Genomic DNA, 23,295 nt, shown 5'->3' with positions numbered 1-23,295 from the left:
AGATCTCTACTATGTGCTGGGCATTGTTCTAGGGTTCTATAAAATAGTACAAGTATTGCTAATATTTAAAATACAAATAAGAAACACTCAACTAGTAAAAACTTAACAGACAAGAATGGAAGATGGACATATACATTCTCAGGAAATTATTAGGTGGAAGTGAACAGCATTGGTTGTAGTCATGTCAAACTTTCACACCTGTGTTAAATGTGTGGACAATCTACTGTACGTTCCTTGTCCTGGATGGCTAAGCTTTGCATAATAAATTAAACTCCCTCTATTAAGAAGAACAAACTCTTCAAGTGCTTTCTATCCCAACAGAGACAGTTATAAACCCTAGGCCCGGGCCAAAAGGACTGGGAAGTCTTCATTGAATAAGAGCTATCACCATCCAAATGCTTTCTTATTTGAGTCAAATTTCGTATGAGGTTAGTTATAGTCATCCAATAGAGTTTCTTTGCCTTAAACTCACCAGTAACTGTTTTATTCTTTTCTCTTTCCTTTTGACATTGCTTCCTTTAGGTCTTCTGGCCTCTCCCATTATATCCTGCATGTTTATCTTCCCTGGAGAGCAGGCCATCATCATTCATTCTGCTTATTCTTTTTACTCAGTATTTATTGAATGTCTACCAGTGCCAGAAAATTCTCTCTTCTCAATGACCTGCAATGGTACCCTCTCATCTACTGCTTCAGCCTCAAGTCTTCATCCTACTTCATTCTTAGAGTGATTATCATTTTCCATCATAACTGGACACACTCTATACAGATAGCAGGCAGATTCTTCACACATGAACCATATGCATTTTCATTTTTTTGTCTCTGTTCTCCTACAGTGTTCTTGCTTCTAGCAAAAAAATAAATTTTTTTGAGATAGTGTCTTGCTATATAGCCTAGGCTAGCCTCAAATTTACAATTCTCCAGCCTCCACAGTACTGGCATTACAGGCATGAAGTACCACACCTGGTTTAGCTTCTAGAAAAACTTTATGGCACACTTTCATCCACCAAACTCTTCTCGTACTTAAATGTCTTGCTAAAGACTCACTTCCTTTATGTAATACTGTAGGGCAATTCTAGTTCAAGTCTTCTCACATTTTGGATCTTTATGAATATTTACATTTAGAATATTGGGTACCAAAATAAAGCTACTCTTTTTTTTTTCTTTTATTATCAAGTTAAAGCATCTTAAACTGCTGGTTAACACCTGCTATTACCATTTCTTCATAAAAGGAAGACTTTTTAACACCATTAGAAAGTAGAAAATTCATAATCTTATAATAAAGGACAATACATTAAAACCATTTAGCTTTAAAAAACACACTTTCATTATTCTTTTATTATTGTTTATTTACTTTTTACTATGAGTGTCCATTTGTGGGCCAGGATCTGGGAGGCACATATGCTTCTAGCACTGTTAGATGCTAGAAAATGCATAATCCCCTTTCACCCCAGCAATCATTTTCCCACACTGTGTTATTACATCAGGCCTCGTGCTTAACACATTACTGTACCAATTCATTTAATCTAATAATATAGTAGTCCTGTAAGATGGATACTCATATCCCCATTGTATAGATGGAAAAACAATGGCTTAAGAAGTAGCAAAGCTAGCAAGAGGTTAATTTTTTATTCAAACCAAGGTCTGTATAATTTCAAAGTCAACTCAATAAAATTGTGTGCAATGTACATCTCAGAAGTATAAAATATACTACAAACTTCTTTCCAAGACAAACAGACAAAGTTCCAGAGTTGAGCTTACCACACATTGAGGTTTAATCCAGGGTTTCTCAACCCTGGCAATATTTGGGGCCTGATAACTCTTTGCTGTAGGGGCCTATCTTGTAAATCACAGGATTTTTGCAGCATCTATGGCCTCTACACAGTAGGTGACACTAATACTCTCCTTACAGTTATAACAACCAAAACTGCCCTCAGACATTGTCAAGAGTCACTTAAGGGGAAAACTACTCTCAGTTGAGCATCACCAGTTTAACCCAATCTTGCTGTACAGATTCATCTAAAGACAACCTAACATAAACTACCACAAATATTAGGAGAGCTGTGCTGTGCACAAACATGTTTTCTACAAAGAGCTCTGTAAGATATTGTGCCAAGCAAGAGCACTAGCATTTAATTCAAATACTATTTAAAACGTTCATTGAAATTATATTTTCTAAAGAACTTCAACTTGTGTGAGAAACTAATTTTATTTTGATAGTTTCAGAAACTTATTTCAAACCAAGAAAAACAATGTCAATTAAATCTCTGGAAGGTCACTGTGTAAGGAATGTTCAGGAAATAACTGACACCATCCAGTTGAAGAGGCTTCCTCCCGATACAATACAACCATTAGCAAGATCAAAAAGTCTCTCGAGGCTAAATATAGAAGGCAAGGAGACATCAAATGGGACCTGAAAGAAAGAGAATAAAAGTATTTGTGAAATGCATTGCTTCAAATTGATGACTGAAGTAAAGTTCTCAAAACACCCAAATACAATTTCATAGAACAATTTTACATAAAAAGTACTTAACTTTTGTGCCTAAGGTAAGGCGCAAAGGTGTACTGTTGAAATGTCTCATATGTCATTCAATGTCCTATTACGATTTATAGATCAGCCTATAAAATTTCAAATACTTCTAGAAATAGGGACTGTTTGCATTTATATAATCTCTGTACATGGTTCTGAGTGAAGTACTTTTGGCTGTGTTCCAAATAAAATGCTCTCCTTTATAGCAGGCTGGCAGGTTGATGAAAGTCCCCCTCTCATTTTGAATGTAAGGCTACCACAGTCACAGGGAAGATGGGGAGAAAGTAACCACAAATTATGTTTGGAAATCATTCCACCTTTCGAGGCACTGAGTTGCTAAGGCCAAGGGCGGTGCAGTTAAGTCATCCTGACAAGGCTTAAAGTGGAAAATAAAGACAGCTTTTGAGGTCGTAACATTGGTTATTTACTTGGGGGAAAGGCAAAGAAGAGAGAACAAAAATTTTCAACAGGAAATGAGCATTTACTGGGACCCACTTCATGCTGACCTAAATACTTTTGATAATGAAAGAGTAATGCCCACAAAGAATTTGAGCTTTGTGGATCTGAATCCTGGTATGAAATTACAGGACAAGTTTTATTAATTTCTTGTCTGCTTATTAAGTGAATCATCCATTCCTTTTACTCTCAAGAAAGCATAATGGACCTAAAAGTAGAAGCTGGTTTTTGTTAATTTTTTCTTCACATCATTAAATTAAAAAACTAACAATGTATTCCAGCACTTTCTAGAACTTCAAGAATAAGGAAGCAAATAAATAAAAAGTTAATAACATCTCTCTTCCTTGATCAATCCAGATGTAACCAATGTTTCCAGCTTGGGGAATATTCTTGCATATGACTTTTGCTTTGCTTTTTTTAATGGGATAATTACATTTCCATTACTTGATTATTCAATTAACAACATGTAAGAGAAATTCTTCCTTAATTCAGGAAGGCAGAATAACTACATGCTGGTTAAGAGTGTGCATTCCAGAGGAAGCCAGGCCGATTCAAATTCAGATCTCACCACACATGAACAGGTAAAATATTTTATCTGCCTGAACTTTAATTTCATCATTCATAAAATAGAACTGATATCGTTGTTACAGGAATTGGATGAATGGGCCTAGACAGATAAAACACCTAGAATGGTACCTAACATACAATGACCACTCGATAGAGGCCACAGAATACAACCGTTACTGAGCACATCCTTTTTAATGGCTGCCATCTCCTAATCCAGTCACATATTCTCCAGACTGGTGTTTTCACTTTTGTACATGATTGGGTAAGATACCTTTAATTTCTATATTGCTGAGTCCCTACAGTTGTTTTGCTTAATCAAAGGGTGTTTACCTTTTACATTTAACTTTTTTTTTTTTTGCCAGAATTACTTTCCCAATAGGTTGTGGCAATTAACGTTTCAACCAGAAATACATGAGGGTTTCCCCAAACTCAAGGTAGTCCATTATTGGAATGCTACAAATGTTTATTGTTGTTATTTTTGTTATTTCATTGCCTTTTTTTCAGAAAAGGGGAAACATTTGGCAATCTAATACTAAATGCTTTATTAATTTGTTGAAACTATTTGTGCTTAGCATGTTTATTTGAGTTGTATTTCATTGCTATTTAACTGAACAGAACATGTAGGCTATTTTATAGATGAAACATTCCATGCCCAATTTAAATAGCCTTTAGCAGATGAATTTCAAAGTAGTTTGCAAATAAATATAATTGGTACTAAGATATTCATATTGTCTATTGTATTGTACCTTTCTTATTGTGGTATCCTTCCCATATTAAAACTAGGAATAGGTTTTTTTTAAGTGTCCAAGTCAGTTTTATCTAACATTAGAGTTCTATTCATGACATAATTTATATACTAGATACAAACAGAGCATTTTGACTTCTGACCCTTTCCATTGAAACTCCAGAAACAAGAGGCCATTTGTCAAAGGATGAAGATTAATTGTTGAGTTTATTTATGGAGGCCACAGGTGAAACCTTCACATTACAAGGATAAAATAAAGCAGCTGTCAAGCAGGAGTCACTAATCTATGTTTGTCCTCAGGAGAAAACAAACTGCTCTAAAATGTTATAAACCCCCCCCCACACACACACACGCACACGCACACGCACATGCACACACCTTTATGAACAGCATGGGAATTTAAGCCCTTTGGTGGACAAGTCAAATAACCTCAAATTCTACTTACTTGTATCATGATAAAACAGTATTCTATATTTTCCTATTGCTGGGCACATTTTTAAGGTAAGCTTCTGGCTGAGTTATAACAAATGGAAAGAGTGGAGAAATTATAAGTGCACAATTTGATATATATTTTTTGAAATGAATATATTCCTGAAACTATTACCCAGATCAAGAAAAAAAGCATATACACAAAAGTGTGATTAGCTGGACCTAAAATTAGTTTTCTAATTTATTCTCCCTACCAACAACATATGAGAGCTGCAGTTATTCCACCCCTCCACAAGTTGGGATAATTTCAGCTGAAAACTTTGGCCACTCTGATGTGTTTTGTATGCATCTAGACTCCTCATGTTTTTAATGCAATGTTGCTGATAACTAATGACTCTATACTTATGGTGTATGTCTCTCTGTTGAAGTGCAAGTCTTTCATCCAACTTATTAATAACGTGTTGTCTTTTTCTCATTGATATATAAAAATATATATGATTATATATGAATATATGATTTTTAAATATATTCTACAAGCCAGTCCTTTGCTGTACATTTGCTGGAACTATTGTCTCCCACTTCATGGCTTGCCAATTTGCAGCCTTTCTTTTGAGATCAGTACTTTTTTCAGAGGGTCTTATTTATGAAAGCTTTGCACTACCAAGGTCATGAAGAGAATCCCTATGATTTCCTTTCCTTTAGCAGCTTTATTGTTTTATCTTACAAACTTATTCTACAATCAATTTGGAATTGCTTTTGAATATTATGTAAGGTAGAGACTGAGAAGTATTGCTTTTCCATATGGATATCCAATTGACCCAGACTCATTTATTGAAAAGATTGTTTCTTGCTGACTCCACTAAAGAGTCACCTTTGTCATAAGTCATGTGTCTGGGTCCCTTTCTAGACTCTATTCTATTCACATATTTGTGTATCTTTCTATCTGGATTCTCTATTTATTTGTACTACTCCAGTTCCATTCTGTGTTATGGTAGCTCTTTCATAAGACTTTTGTAGCTAGAAGTTTAAGTTCATCCTCTTTGTTCTTTTTTTAAATGATCATAGCCATTCTAAGTCCTTATATATCATTGTCAATATTCTGACACTACTATAAATGATAGTTTAAAAATTTTCTTTTCTAATTGTTGCTTCTTCTATATAGAAATAAAATTTACATTTGCATTGATATTATATATTGCAACATTGTTAAATGTACTTACATCATCCTAAAAGTTTATCTGAAAACTATTTTGGATTTTCTGTCTGTGAATAATGATAGCTTCATCTCCTCCTTTCTCACACCTGTACCTTTTCAAAATTTTGTATTTCACCAATTAAGAACTTCCATACAATGTCAATTAGAGTGATGGTAATATAATTAACATATGATTCACTGATATGTGTGTGTGTGTGTGTGTGTGTGTGTGTGTGTGTGTGTGTGTAGCTGGGGTTCGAACTCAGAGTTTGCACTTGCAAAGCAAGTACCACTTGAGCCACACCTCCAGCCCATTTTGCTCTGGTTATTTTGGAGATGGGGTCTCATGATCTATTTGCCTGGGCTAGTCTCAAACTGCAATCCTCCCAATCTCAGCCTCCCAAGTAGCTAGGCTTACAGCCATGAGCTGCAGGTACCTGGCTTGACTTTTCAGTTCTGGGGAAAGAGGAAAATTTATTTAATGAATGGCATTGTAAAATTGTCTGCAACTACAGCTGAATCTATGTTTACTACAGCTTATACTATATTTATTAAATTTATTCCTTGGCTTTTATAAATTTGCCACTATTGTGAATAGAGTTTTAAATTCCCATTTTAAATTATTTTTTCTAGAATTAGGAAAATCACCTAAACATGGCTAAGGAAATTTATGAAATAAACATCTAATCATATATTAAAATTAAAAAGCCACTATCATAAAGAGTTGTTTTTGTTTTATTCTGCAATACTGGGGTTTGAACTCAGGGCCTCATGCTTTCAAGGCAGGAGCTCTACCACTTGAGTCACTCTCATCAAAATCATGAAGGCCAGTTTTTCAAGTGTTTAGGTAGATGAAAATGCTAAATTTGCCTCCCAATCAAAGCACACCAGTGCTGTAAATATTAAGACAATCTGAATGTGCTTTGTGGAGTCAAGTTACATCTTTTTACCAGGGAGTTCAAGGTTTAAAAAAGTAAGATTTTCAGAACTTCAAATAAAATTATAAGGCTCAAAGATAAAGTTTTTCTTTGGAGATATTTCTTGATCTGTATGCATGTAATCTTGATTTATCTAGATACTTAAAGTGAGCCCACATAAGTTTTTACAAAGTGAATCTGGAGATTTTAAGTGACTTGCCCTGTGTCTCTCATCTAATCAGTGTCAAGGTCAGGATCCATGCCTGGGTAGACAGCTCCTCAGAACACATTCCTAACCACTGTGTTTGCTTCCTCTCCTTTAGCACCTAATATGGCGGAAGGAGCTCCCTTCCGCCATATCTGCCAACCCCTGCAGGACCCACGCTCTCTGTGAAATGCTCCCACTGCCCACTCCTTTCTCCCACGCCCACCTGACTTCATTCTTCTCAGAGGGCTCAGTAGCACCCTGGGCACCCACACTCTTGCAGCTTAGCTTTTGAAATTTCATGGAAGGTTCTAGGGCTTCATGGGGAATTCCTCAAGTAAAATGAGGATTCAAATGTAATTATAGAATTTTTTTTCATATTAATGTTTGCAGACGATATTACTTGAGTGTAGATATTAGTTCTGGGTGTTCTTCCTACTGTTCTTTAATCTCTTCTTTTCCTCACACTCCAGAAGGGGTAATGTTCCTAAGGCTGAGCAAATAGAGTGATTAACAGAAGTGATGTTGGAAATGTATTGGGTTCATTTTACCATGACCTAGAAAAGCAGCATCTGGATACCTGGCATAAGAATTAAAATTCTTATTTTAGATTTCTTTGGCTTATGTTGACTGTATACTAATATGTACTTTGCCATCTTGCCATTTAGTGATTCTACAGTAATTACTGAATTAAATATTTGTACTTCTCATGACCCCCACATTGAGCCACTCAGAGCTCCTCTTTGAGGCTTAATTTTCCCAGCTCTAGGAATATGCCGGCTGACAGCCCTCACTCTCAACCCTCTCCAACAATTGCTTTCAGCTGAAGTTTATAATCTCTGTTTTGGGGGAAGCTTATATCCAATTACTGGTTGATATGGCAGTAGAAACAGCGGACCCCACCATGATTCACAAGTCTGAAGGGCCATCCCAGCTTTAGAACTCTCCTTGGGGTTGCTCAGTCCTTTGTTGTGACTGCATTTCAGCCCAACTTCTTCTGATGCTTAATCCTGCTTCCTTCACTTTCCCCAAGGGTATTGATCTCATGCGTATTTCCTCATCCTAATAAACTTTTTTTTTTTTTTTGCAGTACTGGGCCTTGAACCCAGGGGCTGTGCATGCTAGGCAAACACTTATCCACTGAGCTATATCCTCAGCCCACCTAATAAACTTCTTGAAAGCTAAATTCCATTTTAGAATATGCTCCCCTACATATATTAGTCAGCTGTCCATCACTATAACAAACTTCTGAGATAATCGACTTATAAAGAGAAAAGATTTATTTTGGTCTACAGTTTTGGAGAGTGTAGTCCATGATCAATTGGTCCCATGACTTTAGGCCTGTGGTGAGGCAACACAACATGGAAGGTGCACATGGCAGAGCAAAACCATTTACCTTATCATGAGCCAGGGAGCAGGCCCCCAATGACCTAAAGACCTCCACTACCCCTTACCTTCTAAAAGTTCTGCCACCTCCCAATAGTGCCACTCTGGGGACCAAGCTATTACCATATGGGTCTTTTGGGGGACACTTAACAGCCAAACTGTAGCACCAGAAAACTGAACCTACAACATGACGGAAAAAAAAATAAGAAATGATCCTGAGTGGGGGGGTGAATATCTAACAGCAGTCAATTGATCCTTATTTATTGGAATTAGAAGAGTCTAAAGGAAGCTGTGAACACACTTTTCAGCTTAAAAGTTTATTTTCTAATGAAGAAGAAGAAAGCATCATATACATGTTACCCACTCATGAGTAAAAATACTTTGTGCAATATAACCTATAGTCAATCACATTTTCTTCTGACCTCTACTATAGTTCATTTACAAGTGAAATAGAACTCTCTAAAACAAAGATACAAGCCCATGTCCTGTACTTAATAAACACAGTCTTCCTCTCAGAAAAAAACTAATTTCCCAGAGTGTAAAAATGTCTGTCAACAGTGTGCAAGCCCAAGGCTTTCCATGAAACACAAAGCTTTAAAATAATTCTTTGAAAATAAAGCAATGAGATAAAGTGAAATGTAATCATATGCAAGTTCTTTATTAGAGTTCATTTTTTCACATGTCTACTCATTATGAAGAATGAGCATTCAGCCTCATGACATGTCAAATATTAGGTGATTCTGTTCAATTCTCTGTCTAGCAGAACTTTTCCTTTAACTCCTCCATGTAACTCCTGATAGTAGGAACCCGGTCCTGAACATGCGTCTGATCCAGCCTTCATGCCCTATACACTTGATTGTTAGATTGTTGGCTGTGTAACTCATGCTTCCTGTTCTACTTAGAGCTTTCGATATTTTAAAGGGAATTTTACCTGTTTGGGACCCTGTATTATTCCTTGAATATTGTTTCTAACATTCCAAAGAGGCTTTTCTTTATGCACAATAGGGTGTTAGACTTCAAATGTTCTTTTCTTTGGGCCTTGGGTCTGAAGCAGTCAGAATAAGTCTGGGTATATATAGCCTAAAGTTTCATTATTTTCATAAGAGTTTCTTTTGGTCTTGAAGGATTGTTTTCTTAAATAGTTCTCTATAAAAACAAGCAGCTGGATTAGTAAGGTCCTTGCCTGGGTCTGGAGTGTGGTAGGAAGGGCAATGTGTGCAGAATGGGTGCCAAGGAGGGAAAAAGGGCTGTGGCAGGAGCCACCAAAGCTACATAGACATTAGTTGGGCTCTGACATTAGGGCTGAGGATGTGCCTCAAGTGGTAGAGCACTTGCCTAGCATATGCAAGGTTTTGGGTTCAATCCCCAGTACCAGGAAAAGAAAAAAAAAAAAAGTAGTGCTTTTTAAGTAAAAGGATTGATGACCATACATATTCACTACCCAGAGTTAGCAGGGACCCCACAGGTTTAGGTCTCAGTCCTGTAAGACTGTCTGCATTGCAGATACTAGCTGCAAATGGGTATGCACTGTACTTACTCTTTTTTCTCCCTGGCCACCTACAAATTTTGGAGTTGTCATGATCCTCCCTTTGAGTTTGCAATGGAATTCAACTTTACTTATGATTATCAACTTGTTATAAAGGATACAACCCAGGAACACCAGATGGCAGAGATACATATATACTGCAAGGTGCAAGGGAAAGGGGGAACTTCGTTCATGCCCTCTCTGTGGGTACCACTTTTCTGGCACCTCCACGTCTCTACCTAGAAGCAACCCAAAACAGTTTCTTTTGGAAGTTTCATTATGAAGGAATGATTGCTTAAATTATTAGCTATTCATGGGCTGAGGGCATAACTCAGTGGTAGAAGTGATGATAATGATGATTAAAAATGAATTATTCTTCTATTCTTAGACAAAATGCCATTTGAACCAATTCCTTGCACAAATGCTTTCTCTACTACATCTTGTCTTTAATTTCCAATTTTCTTGTTCTCTGCAAAATGCCTTTTATAATAATGTTATTTCTTTAAAATTTAATAGCAAAAGATTCCTACCATCTTACCAATATGACCATTTGATCTCCGATTACATGAAAATTCTTTTTCTGTCATATTTAAAATTTTATTAACACAAAAATTAGAGTGATGAAAAGATAATTTCATTCTCAGAAAAGTGTGAAATTTCCTGTGATTTGGTAGAGTTGTATAAAAGCCCTTCTCACCTTCCTAAGAGTTGAGTGTTATATCTGTTAGAGTGGGGAGAATGATATCCATCCTTGCTGGCATGAGGACATTCTTAATCACATAAAGTACAGTGAAACAAAGTATGTCTATTTCTCTCCCATCTAAAACTTTTATTAGGTGGATCACCAGTTGAATGATATTGATTCTTAAGTAAGCTGGAATCTTATCCTTTCTCCTTTGAAATTTGTGTTTTTTCCCAGTCCAGAGAAAATCCAATAAATCATTAACTTTGGAGAAAGGTGATATATTAAGAAGGGTAGAAAGCATGGTAGAGCTACTTATATATGTGAGAATGCTGGATAAAAATACTATTTGCTTTCTTACCTTGAGGCTATTAAAAATTCCCCCCTCCCCACCCACACACATTGCTCTTTCTCTGTTTTAAGGTTTTTGAAAGGAGGCTGTTAAATTCCTCCATATCACAAAGCTCCCAGCAGTTCAAGCTCCAACTTAACAATTACAGTGGAAGGATAGGCACACCTAATTGATTAGTGGAAATGTGTCCCCTCACACCCTTTTTGGTCACTTAACACTTAGAATCAATGAAAAGGCAACTGACATTGTGGCTGAGAGAAGTCAGAATAGGTTTCAGAGAAAGTGCTCAGTAAAAACTCATTAGCTTGAGAAAACTGTAGATATTTTGAACAATATATGGTTTTCCTTTTGGTTGAGAAAAATTATTGGAACAGATAAACACAAGTAATAAAATCTTCATTTCAATAACATCTAGTTTTCACACAGAAACTCATATAAAATATGATTCTGGCAAATAACCTTTAGCTCTAGAGCTTTCAAAACTGCCAAACAAGTTCAAATGTGGGCCAGATTTTAATGAACTCTTTCAGTATGTCCTTCCTTGATTAAATTCCTTTTCCTTCTTTTTACTATTTCAGTCTTTTATTCTCACCAGCCTGACAAAAATCATCATTTCTTTAATGTTGTTCTTTAAAATTGAACTAATTTATAGTTACTTGCCAATTTTTTTTTCCAAAAGACTTTCTTATCTAGAAAAAGAAACCAGAATTCCTCAGGATAATTTGGATTCAGAATTATTTACAAAACAAAAAAAACCAAAAATCATTTTAAAAAAAAATTTCTATGTTGCATGACAAAGAAATTCATCAATTTCATTTGAAGGTCAACTTTATCCGAGAAATTCCCTACTGAAGCCTTAGAACCTCTCACAAATTTCAAAAAAACTGAGGCTGGAAAGGCATGGGTGCCCAGGGTACTGCTGAGCCCCCTGAGAAGAATGAAGTCAGGTGGGCGTGGGAGAAAGGAGTGGGCAGTGGGAGCATTTCACAGAGAGCGTGGGTCCTGCAGGGGTTGGCAGATATGGCGGAAGGGAGCTCCTTCCGCCATATTAGGTGCTAAAGGAGAGGAAGCAAACACAGTGGTTAGGAATGTGTTCTGAGGAGCTGTCTACCCAGGCATGGATCCTGACCTTGACACTGATTAGATGAGAGACACAGGGCAAGTCACTTAAAATCTCCAGATTCACTTTGTAAAAACTTATGTGGGCTCACTTTAAGTATCTAGATAAATCAAGATTACATGCATACAGATCAAGAAATATCTCCAAAGAAAAACTTTATCTTTGAGCCTTATAATTTTATTTGAAGTTCTGAAAATCTTACTTTTTTAAACCTTGAACTCCCTGGTAAAAAGATGTAACTTGACTCCACAAAGCACATTCAGATTGTCTTAATATTTACAGCACTGGTGTGCTTTGATTGGGAGGCAAATTTAACATTTTCATCTACCTAAACACCTGAAAAACTGGCCTTCATGATTTTGATGAGAGTGACTCAAGTGGTAGAGCTCCTGCCTTGAAAGCATGAGGCCCTGAGTTCAAACCCCAGTATTGCAGAATAAAACAAAAACAACTCTTGATGATAGTGGCTTTTTAATTTTAATATAAGATCAGATGTTTATTTCATAAATTTCCTTAGCCATGTTTAGGTGATTTTCCTAATTCTAGAAAAAATAATTTAAAATGGGAATTTAAAACTCTATTCACAATAGTGGCAAATTTATAAAAGCCAAGGAATAAATTTAATAAATATAGTATAGGCTGTAAGTAAACATAGATTCAGCTGTAGTTGCAGACAATTTTACAATGCCATTCATTAAATAAATTTTCCTCTTTCCCCAGAACTGAAAAGTCAAGCCAGGTACCTGCAGCTCATGGCTATAAGCCTAGCTACTTGGGAGGCTGAGATTGGGAGGATTGCAGTTTGAGACTAGCCCAGGCAAATAGATCATGAGACCCCATCTCCAAAATAACCAGAGCAAAATGGGCTGGAGGTGTGGCTCAAGTGGTACTTGCTTTGCAAGTGCAAACTCTGAGTTCGAACCCCAGCTACACACACACACACACACACACACACACATCAGTGAATCATATGTTAATTATATTACCATCACTCTAATTGACATTGTATGGAAGTTTTTAATTGGTGAAATACAAAAGTTTGAAAAGGTACAGGTGTGAGAAAGGAGGAAACGAAGCTATCATTATTCACAGACAGAAAATCCAAAATAGTTTTCAGATAAACTTTTAGGATGATGTAAGTACATTTAACAATGTTGCAATATATAATATCAATGCAAATGTAAATTTTATTTCTATATAGAAGAAGCAACAATTAGAAAAGAAAAATTTTAAACTATCATTTATAGTAGTGTCAGAAAATTGATAATGATATATAAGGACTTAGAATGGCTATGATCATTTAAAAAAAGAACAAAGAGGATGAACTTAAACTTCTAGCTACAAAAGTCTTATGAAAGAGCTACCATACACAGAATGGAACTGGAGTAAGTACAAATAAATACAGAATCCAGATAGAAAGATACACAAATATGTGAATAGAATAGAGTCTAGAAAGGGACCCAGACACATGACTTATGACAAAGGTGACTCTTTAGTGGAGTCAGCAAGAAACAATCTTTTCAATGAATGAGTCTGGGTCAATTGGATATCTATATGGAAAAGCAAAACTTTTCCGTATTGGCAGACATGGCAGGAGGGAGCTCAGAGGATAGTTGGGTGCTAGGGGAGAGGCAGGTGGGCACAGTGGTTAGGAATGAGTTCTGAGGAGCTCTACCTAGGTGTGGATCCTGACCTTGACACTGATTAGATGAGGGACCCTGGGAAAGTCACTTAAAGTCTTTAGGCCTCAATTTCTTACGTACAAAAAATGATGACAAAGTACCTATCTTAACTAGAAACAGGAATCTGAAGTCAGATGCTTAACTTCAGAATGCTCTTGTGTATTAGTTTCCTATTGCTGCCTAACAATTTCCCACAAGCTTAGAGGTTTACAACAATATGGATTTATTCTCTTATTCTGTTCTTATAGTCAGAAAGCCAAAACCAGTTTAATTGGGATAAAGTCACGGTATCAGCTGGTCTGGTTCCTTCTGCTGGCTCAAAGGGCTCGGAGGGCTTCGAGTCCTTTAGGGAAGCAGGCTTCCCTCTTTTCCTTGACTTATAGTCCCCTTTCTCTTAAATGCCAGGCCCATGGCTCCCAACTTCAGTTTCAGCTTCTCTTCCTTTTTTTTTTTTTTTGTGGTATTGGGGTTTGAACTCAGGGTCTACACCTTGAGCCATTCCACCAGTCCTTTTTTGTAATGGTTTTTTTTTTGAGATAGGGTTTTCATAAACTATTTGCCCAGGCTGGCTTCAAACTGCAATCCTCCTGATCTCTGCCTCTTGAGTAGCTAGGATTACAGGAGTGAGCTGCCAGTGCCCAGCTAGCTTCCCTTCTTATGTTGTCAATTCTCCCTCTTAGAAGGGTACTTCTAACTGCATTTAGGGATTACCTGGATGGTGCAAGATGAGCCCCCCATTATTACATCCTTAACTTAATCACATTTGCAAAGTGCCTTTGGCATAGACGGTACCAGGTTCTGGGGGTCAGAATGTGGATTCTGAGGAATACTATTTTTCAGCCTAAAACATGTGATTAAATAAGATGATTTTGTCAATACAAATATATTTATATCTTATCTGTTCAACAGGGTTTTGGTACTTTGAAGTTATTGTATTATTTTTATTTAAAAATTCATGACATTCCTACAAAGGCCTATTGTACCAAAATTATTAGTGTTCAACAAAATACATATGTGCTTCTCTATTCTGCTATATTTCACATCCTTGATATAAGCAGGAATTATAATAGCTATTCTATGATGGCTCTTAGAAATGGTCACCCCAAGAAAAATAGGGGGGAGGGACCAATTTGGGTTATAATACATACATACATAGAAATGTAACAATGAAACTCCCTTATAGCTAGCTTATACAAACCAAAATGGAGAACAGGAAGATCAAACAGGTCCTTTCTGAAGGTTGGCACCGGTGTAAGGGGGGGATACAAGGAAAGGGTGTAGGAGGTTATATGGTGGAAATCTTATGTACTCATGTATGAAAATGGAACAATGAGTCCTGTTTAAGCTATCCCAGGAATGGGAGTGCAGGGATAAAGGAGAGTGATTGAGGGGATGAATTCAACTACGACATAATGTTAGAACTTTGGTAAATGTCACAATGTACCCCCAGTGCAACAATAATTTTAAAAAGGAAATAAAAAAAAAAAAGTAATGGCCACCCAAATTTTTTACCAAAACTGGGACATATCTCAGAATAGACAAGAAGTATATGAGCTGTCACTTCAAATCAGCTAGTACATATTGTGATGCTGGATACTGGAATATATGGTCACCTTCCATAAAAATGTCCTGTAAAATCCTGCAACCCTCTCCTGCAGTGGTTCTCTTGGAGGCCAAGCGGTTCAGATAGCAAAGTTCCAAGTTGGATGGCAGGTGCCCAATATTCATTAGATGTGGAACATCTGGGATTTGGAGTTTACTTGTTAGTACAGCATAGTCTGCTCTATGCTAACTAAAAGTTCTTACACGCTGGCAAGCTTGTTCTTTCCCCACTGCATTTCTGAAGAAGGGAAATTCCATCAGACTAAGAGTTTAACTCCACTTAAAGGTCAGAGCTTTGAATCTCAGCAGCAAAGTTAGAGGACGAATGCTGTAGGTACCCCATAGCTGGGTTCCCTCCTGAGAGGCTCTGTGGGGTCTGCCTGTGCACTTTTGACCTGAGACACAGAAATGAAAACTCCAGAGTTCTAACAATACTTGGCATTTCTTGATGCTTTTTCATGAGGGAGCTCACTGGGCTTAACTTCTGGCAACTAGGAACCGGAGGCTCTTTTTTAAAAAAATTTTTTAGAGCAAATGCTCTATAAAGAACTGAAGTTCACATTTTGTTCCAGGGACTTTGTTGCCTGGAATCAAAGCAGGCCTGGCTTTGTTAGTTAGCGGCTCCCACTGCAGCAGCAAACCAGAGGGCAGACCAGACGTGCACAGTGTGGAAAGAAACTGCTCATGCTGACTTCTCTGTTCACGTCAGCACACACCACAAGCAGCTGCAAACCCCTCTTACGAGGCGGCCAACAATGGCTGGCAATTTCTCATAGAAAAGTCTAACCAAGTCTGCAATTTACAAAGACATTTCACACCCATTATTCATTTAGCACTTTTTAGTATTTGGAGCTGGAATGATTAGATTTTGTCAGTTAATAAGGGGCTGCAGAGAAGAAAGGGGAAAGAAAAGAGGAAGAGGAAGAAGGATAATATTGGTGGAGTAGGAAGAGCGCCACTCACCCACTGAGCACTTAATCTTTACTGTGTGCCAGGCACTGAATCAAGCACTTGGGTTGAATGACAAATCTGTTGCCAAAATCAAATGTGTCAATTTTCACACAGAGGTTTCTTTTCATCAAAAAGGATAATTTAATGGCTATGGAATTATACTAAATGAATAAAGGCCAATTCCAAATGGTTGCACAATGCATGATTCCTCTTAGATAACATTCTTGAAATGACAAGATTATAGAATGGAGAACAGATTGGTGGTTGCCAGGGGTTAAGGAGGAGATGGGGCAGAGGGGAAGTGCATGTGTCTATAAAGGAGTGATGGGGAGCCTTGTGATAAAGAGAAATGTTTTGTATTTTGAGTGTATCAAAGTCAATTCACTGGTTGTGATGTTAGAATGTAGTTTTGTAAGACAGAGCTCACTATAAACTCTCACTCTCTTTCTCTCTCTCTTTCTCTCTCTCTCTCTTTCCCTCTGCTTTACCATGGAGTTACACCCCCAGTCCTCTGTATTATTCCTTATAACTGCATGTGAATTTATAGTTGATTTAAAAAGCATGGTTGACAGCAAAAACCCTTGTTCCTTCCTATTATTGCTTATACTCTCTCTACAACAAAATTAGAAATAAGGGCAAAATAGTTTCTGCTGGGTATTGAGGGGGGGGAGAGGGAGGGGGTGGAGTGGGTGGTAAGGGAGGGGGTGGGGGCAGGGGGGAGAAATGAACCAAGCCTTGTATGCACATATGAATAATAAAAGAAAAATTAAAATAAATAAATAAATAAATAAAATAAAAAGCATGGTTGACAGAATATATAGGGAACTTAAAAAACTAAATTCTCCCAAAACTAATGAACCAATAAAGAAATGGGCAAGTGAACTAAACAGAACTTTCTCAAAAGAAGAAATTCAAATGGCCAAAAAACACATGAAAAAATGCTCACCATCTCTAGCAATAAAGGAAATGCAAATTAAAACCACGCTAAGATTCCACCTCACCCCTGTTAGAATAGCCATCATCAGCGACACCACCAACAACAGGTGTTGGCGAGGATGCGGGGAAAAAGGAACCCTCTTACGCTGTTGGTGGGAATGTAGACTAGTACAACCACTCTGGAAAAAAATTTGGAGGCTACTTAAAAAGCTAGACATTGATCTACCATTTGATCCAGCAATACCACTCTTGGGGATATACCCAAAAGACTGTGACACAGGTTACTCCAGAGGCACCTGCACACCCATGTTTATTGCGGCACTATTCACAATAGCCAAGTTATGGAAACAGCCAAGATGCCCCACCACTGACGAATGGATCAAGAAAATGTGGTATCTATACACAATGGAATTTTATGCAGCCATGAAGAAGAATGAAATGTTATCATTCGCTGGTAAATGGATGGAATTGGAGAACATCATTCTGAGTGAGGTTAGCCTGGCCCAAAAAGACCAAAAATCGTATGTTCTCCCTCATATGTGGACATTAAATCAAGGGCAAACACAACAATGGGATTGGACTTTGAGCACATGATAAAAGCGAGAGCACACAAGGGAGGGGTGAGGATAGGTAAGACACCTAAAAAACTAGCTAGCATTTGTTGCCCTTAACGCAGAGAAACTAAAGCAGATACCTTAAAAGCAACTGAGGCCAATAGGAAAAGGGGAACAGGTACTAGAGAAAAGGTTAGATCAAAAAGAATTAACCTAGAAGGTAACACCCATGCACAGGAAATCAATGTGAGTCAATGCCCTGTATAGCTATCCTTATCTCAACCAGCAAAAACCCTTGTCCCTTCCTGTTATTGCTTATACTCTCTCTACAACAAAATTAGAAATAAGGGCAAAATAGTTTCTGCTGGGTATTGAGGGTGGGGGGAGAGGAAGGGGGCGGAGTGGGTGGTAAGGGAGGGGGTGGGGGCGGGGGGAGAAATGACCCAAGCCTTGTATGCACATATGAATAATAAAAGAAAAAAAAAGCATGGTTGAAAATAACATTAAGGATACATCTATTAAATTATCATTTACTCCTTGAAAATTAGCAAACATTTGGATGGGCTAAAAGTCACTAACGAATGGAGCTAATGGTCAAATGAGTCATTATTTTAAAGAAAAATAAAGATGACCACATTGTATTGAGTGCCTCCCACAGACATTGTACTGTGTTAAATATTGTTTCTGATGTGCTTCCACATGAGAATAGCTATCAGTAATCTACAGATAAGGAACTGAAGCTTCAAGTACAGTAACTTGCTCATGGTCACACACCAATAGGTGGTGAAACTAGGAATCAAACTTTGTTTTTACCCACTAAGATACATTGCTTCTGAGACCTTCAACAGAAACTAATTGACCCAGGGTCTTTAAGGATTAATAACCTGTCTGCAAGGGCAGAACTTGTACTGAGTACTCCTCCCACAATTGTGTGCTATCATGGTGGCTGAGAAAGGAAAATAATGGCATGACTTCCTATGATGAAGGAAGAGTAAATGCACAATCCTCAAGTAGCTACTGTCCAAAACAAACAAGGAACATGGATGGACAGGTTTACACCTGTGCTTTGTGCATTTACCTAAATTTAAAGAACATTTGTCAAAAGAATTTCCAAAGGTTTGTCAAGTGATTCAGCTCTAGGAGGCAAAAACCAAAGATTCTCCTAAAGTGAAAGTATAATTCTATTGTTAAGGGTCCTGTTTTTTAAATTGAGGCTAAATCATTTAACAAACTGAATGACGGAAATGAAACTCCAGTTTTAGCAAAACAGCGAGAAATGAACAGATATACTAATTGTCCCTCACCTCCTCTGAAGTTAAATAAAGTGACCAGCCTTTCAGGAAATTGTCTGAGACTGATGTGCAATTGTATCCAAAATGAAGCCAGGCTTGGTTTATCAAGGAGTACACATACTTCTTGTTATATTTTTATAGTAAATCAAAATATCAGGCTCATGATGATATATCTAAGTACCATTATACCCCTAAGTTGCCCCTCTCACAAAACTGGGACTGGTACTTTGAGCACAGGTAACACAAAGGCTTGGCTCCTTGATGAATGAGAGTGTATTTCACCTTGACACTATTGCCAGCAAATCTCTGAGAGATGAACATTTTGGAAATACTATAAACAGCTTAGCCTTTTCTTAGCAATCTGAGAGCACATTAATAGCCTGGCCTTTTCTTAAGGGCTTTCTTTTTCCCTTAGCCAAATTTGACAGTTCGAAGTGAATAGTGAGTGGATGGAATCAAAGTCAGCTACTGTGTTTTAAAAGCAGTGTGGAACTGATGTCATCTGGCATTGTCTTCAAAAGAATATAAGAATATTAAGTGGATGGCTCATGAACTTACACACAAAGGATACTCTCCACTTGAGGATGGAATAATAATGTCTCACAGAATGAAGATGTAATTCTAGATGCCCATAAAATCTATTCAGACAGCCCTTGGCTGGTACAAAAAAAAAAGAGAAAGAAAGAGGAAGAATGAAAGAAAGAAAGAAACCCTGCAATTCTCAACCAAAAAATGATACATTAATATAATTAATTTTTAATACTTATTAAATACCTACTATGGCATATGTGCAACCTTGCACTCAATGCTGTAAGTGAAAATTAGAATGTGTCATTACTATTACTTGGGAAGTTTTGTTAAAGAGAAACTAAGAGGCATACAGTAATGTTAAAAAAAATAGCTAAAGGGAGTTAAATATCCTAGCACAACCTTAGGATTTAGCATTCTTAAAAAAAGAGAAGAGTAGCTGTTCCACGTTTACAAGAGCACATGCAACCCCACCTAACACCCAGAAAGACAGCAGAGGTTATCTGAAAGGGAGCATTGAGAATTCACTTAGTTGGTCCTCTACACTGTGTGCATAAACACATTCAGCAACTCCATGACGTCACCTCGTATATTTAGGGAAGATCTCTTACCAACCTTAAAAACTGCCTGAGCAGGTTCCCAGGAGCAGCTTCCTCTCAGGAGAGGAACAGGTCTAGAATTTTTGTGAACACTTCATTCGGATGCTGTGGCACAGTAGTTTTCCCACAATATCTGCAACAACAGCTCCCAACCAGCTTGCCCTTCTTACAATTTGACTTTGATATTCTTCCCACAAATGGGTGGAGTCTGTGCCTAACCTTGAGTCTGGGTGGATTTGGAACAAGCAGGGAAGAGTCTTTAGGGAATTTTCAAAGCTAGGGCATAAATGGTGATAGAGATTTTGCCTGGTTCTCTTGGGAGGATCATTCTTGAAATTCAGGCCTCCATGTAAGGAGGTGCAACCAGCCACAGAGGAAGGTCTCATGCTGTGTTGTAGTCCCCAGCCACACTGTGTTCCCACACTCAGCTGACATGTCAGAATAAACTACCAGACCAAATGAGCCTGCAGTGATTCCACCCCTTCCCACCGCCCAGAACCTTCAAGTCTTCCCAGCCAATGCTCCAGATACCATGGGACAAAGACATACTGCCCCCTTCCCCAAATGACACCAACAGAATCCTTGAGCCGAATGTAATGGCAGTCATTTTACGACATTAAGTTTGGAATGCTTTATTGCGTAACAACAGTAATCAGAACAGATGAGAATGGGAACACATGTGGTTAAGTGACACATATAGCCACTCCTGTCACTTGCATTACGACTCCAGCCTCTTGTGAATGTACTGTGTTCTTGGTATTATGTTGTTTTTCTGCTATGGCCACTTCTAAGGGACCCTTCAAGGATCTCATCCAAGTGAACTCAGGTAGCTTTCAGATGATATATAATATTAATTATTTTGCTTAGTATGTGCCAGGCACTGCTAAGAGTTTTATATGTTAATTCACTTAATCCACACAAAAACCCTATGTGAAAATTGAGTCACTTGTGTCAAACCCTACCAAAACAAAAAATATAGCCAGGAAGCTGTGAAGGAGGCTATCTCCTACACATACATCAGATAACAAGAACTATCACAAAAGCTTCTTCAGAACTGCAACCTTGTACAACAGCCACTACAACCTTACACAAAGTACACCTCTTGCAAAGATGTTCACCCAACCTGTTCAACTTTGGACTAACACCATCCTTGTTAATTCTTGTAGCAAAGAACTATTATTTCAAAACAACTTTATTTTGCCTTTAAAAAACTCCTCTTGCTTCAGCCTCCTTGGTTATGCTCACAGTGTTTATTCCTGAATAAAGTTTCTAGTCTTTGGAGAGTCTATTTGTTACACAGGTTGACATCTATGTATTAAGTATTATTTTACAAATAGGGAAACCAAAGTATTGAAGTTAAACAACTTGCCTAAGGTTGTGTAACTAGAAAGAAGCAGAGTTGGGCTGGGATTTGGAGCCAAGCAATTCTGTTCTCCATCCTGTCTATTAACCATCACGTATGCTACTTTGTAAACTGACTCTAACTCTCACTTGGGGACATGTTGTTAATCTAGCCCCTCAACCTACATGGCCAAGAATCCCCAAACTGAAAAAGCTGAGCAGGACTGGCATCAGGATAATGATATGGTTGACAGCAGGCCCTGGAGTCTGCTAGTTTGGGCTGAGTCAGTTATCTGCTGTGTGACTTTGGACAGGTCTTTTAAACTCTCCCCCTCATTTTCCCCAACTTCGTGTACAACAATCATCTGAATCATCTGTTTAAAACTACAGTCATCATCTTCCCCTATGTAAGCATAAGCCCCATCCATTCTTTCTAGACTATCAGACTCTTATGGGCAAGGACCATCTTTGTCATCTCTGATTCCTCCAGTGGCTCCAGTCCTGGGCCTTGCACTCAGCTGCAGTTCTTAAATGGAGATGACTCAGCTGACATTTTTTTTCCCTCATTGTCTCCATCCTTATAGCAAAACCATAAATCATGCCCTCACTGCTAAGCCTACTGCCAGAGCCGAGGCTTGTTTTGTGCCTTATCTCTCAAAGACTTTTCTAATCAGAGGAAAATGCATCCATAAATGCCCTTGATCATGTTTGTATTTTCTGAAGGATACTCTATTACCTTGCAATCACTTTTAAAAGTGATTAAAAACTTTAACAATGGGACACTAACTTAATTTCATAGAGGGAACTAGTAAACCCTTCTAAAAAGATACCAAAGCTATAGTGAGAGACTGTGATAGGAACCGAGGAGTGGGCTCAAGTCTCAGGTCTGTTTCCACTCTGTACTGCAATTGCTTCTGTGACATCTATCACTTACACTAACCTGTGGACTCTCTTGAGGCAGAGACTCTGTTTTTCACTTCTGCATCCCTGTGCCTATCCCAATGGCTGCCACAAGAGGAGGCACTTCACAGATGTTTACTGTACAAATGACTGAAACCGATGGCCCCACATTCAATGTTAATGTCAGGGCTAGAACTGCAATCAAGGACTATATCTGGAAAACGTGTCATGAGTTACTCATTCATTTAACACTTATTGAACACCTGCTAGGGCCAGACACTGGACAAAGCACTGAGAATAAAAAACATAAGATCCAATCTTATTATGCAAGATCCAATCAGCACCAGTAGGGGCGACAAATATGGAAGCACGTCATTGTAACACATTTTCATTAAAAGCTATTAACTGCAGAGCTAGAAGCCAAGGGCTTAAGAAGGAAGTAATGAAGACACCAGCCTTGGTTAACTTAACACAGGTTGAATGTATTATTACCCACTTTTACACAATAACTCATTAAGAGGCTAGCATTATAGAGTGATTATTTAGGACACTAAAAAGTCATAAGGGTTGATAAGGTACAGACAGTAACATAGTGAAATCACTATATCAGACATAAAGGAACAAATGACTAAATAAACTAAGGGATGTTAACATAGTGGAATAATAATTATTTTAATCACTAGTGAATGGTTGATGTCAATATCTTAGCATCAACATATCAAAATGATAATTTGAAAAAATAAGAAAGAACAGAATTGGGCACACTAAATTTGGCCATGTAAAAAGAAATATACATTCATAATG

At 37.7% G+C, this 23,295-nt stretch overlaps 1 protein-coding gene across 1 annotated transcript in view; it reads right to left on the bottom strand.

Annotated features, from left to right (window-relative positions):
* Window positions 1–1,266: 1,266 nt before the first annotated feature.
* LOC141425820 (cilia- and flagella-associated protein 54-like) overlaps window positions 1,267–23,295 on the bottom strand; it is a 35,272-nt gene continuing 13,243 nt past the window's right edge. The window contains exon 3 of the mRNA XM_074084171.1: window positions 1,267–2,410. Coding sequence (XP_073940272.1) covers window positions 2,291–2,410 — 120 coding nt within the window. The 3' untranslated portion in view covers window positions 1,267–2,290. The remainder of the gene's footprint in view (window positions 2,411–23,295) is intronic.

Source organism: Castor canadensis, chromosome 8 (genome assembly GCF_047511655.1).
Source record: "Castor canadensis chromosome 8, mCasCan1.hap1v2, whole genome shotgun sequence".
In the NCBI taxonomy this organism is placed as follows: Eukaryota; Metazoa; Chordata; class Mammalia; order Rodentia; family Castoridae; genus Castor; species Castor canadensis.
This window is presented reverse-complemented; position numbering and strand designations above follow the sequence as displayed.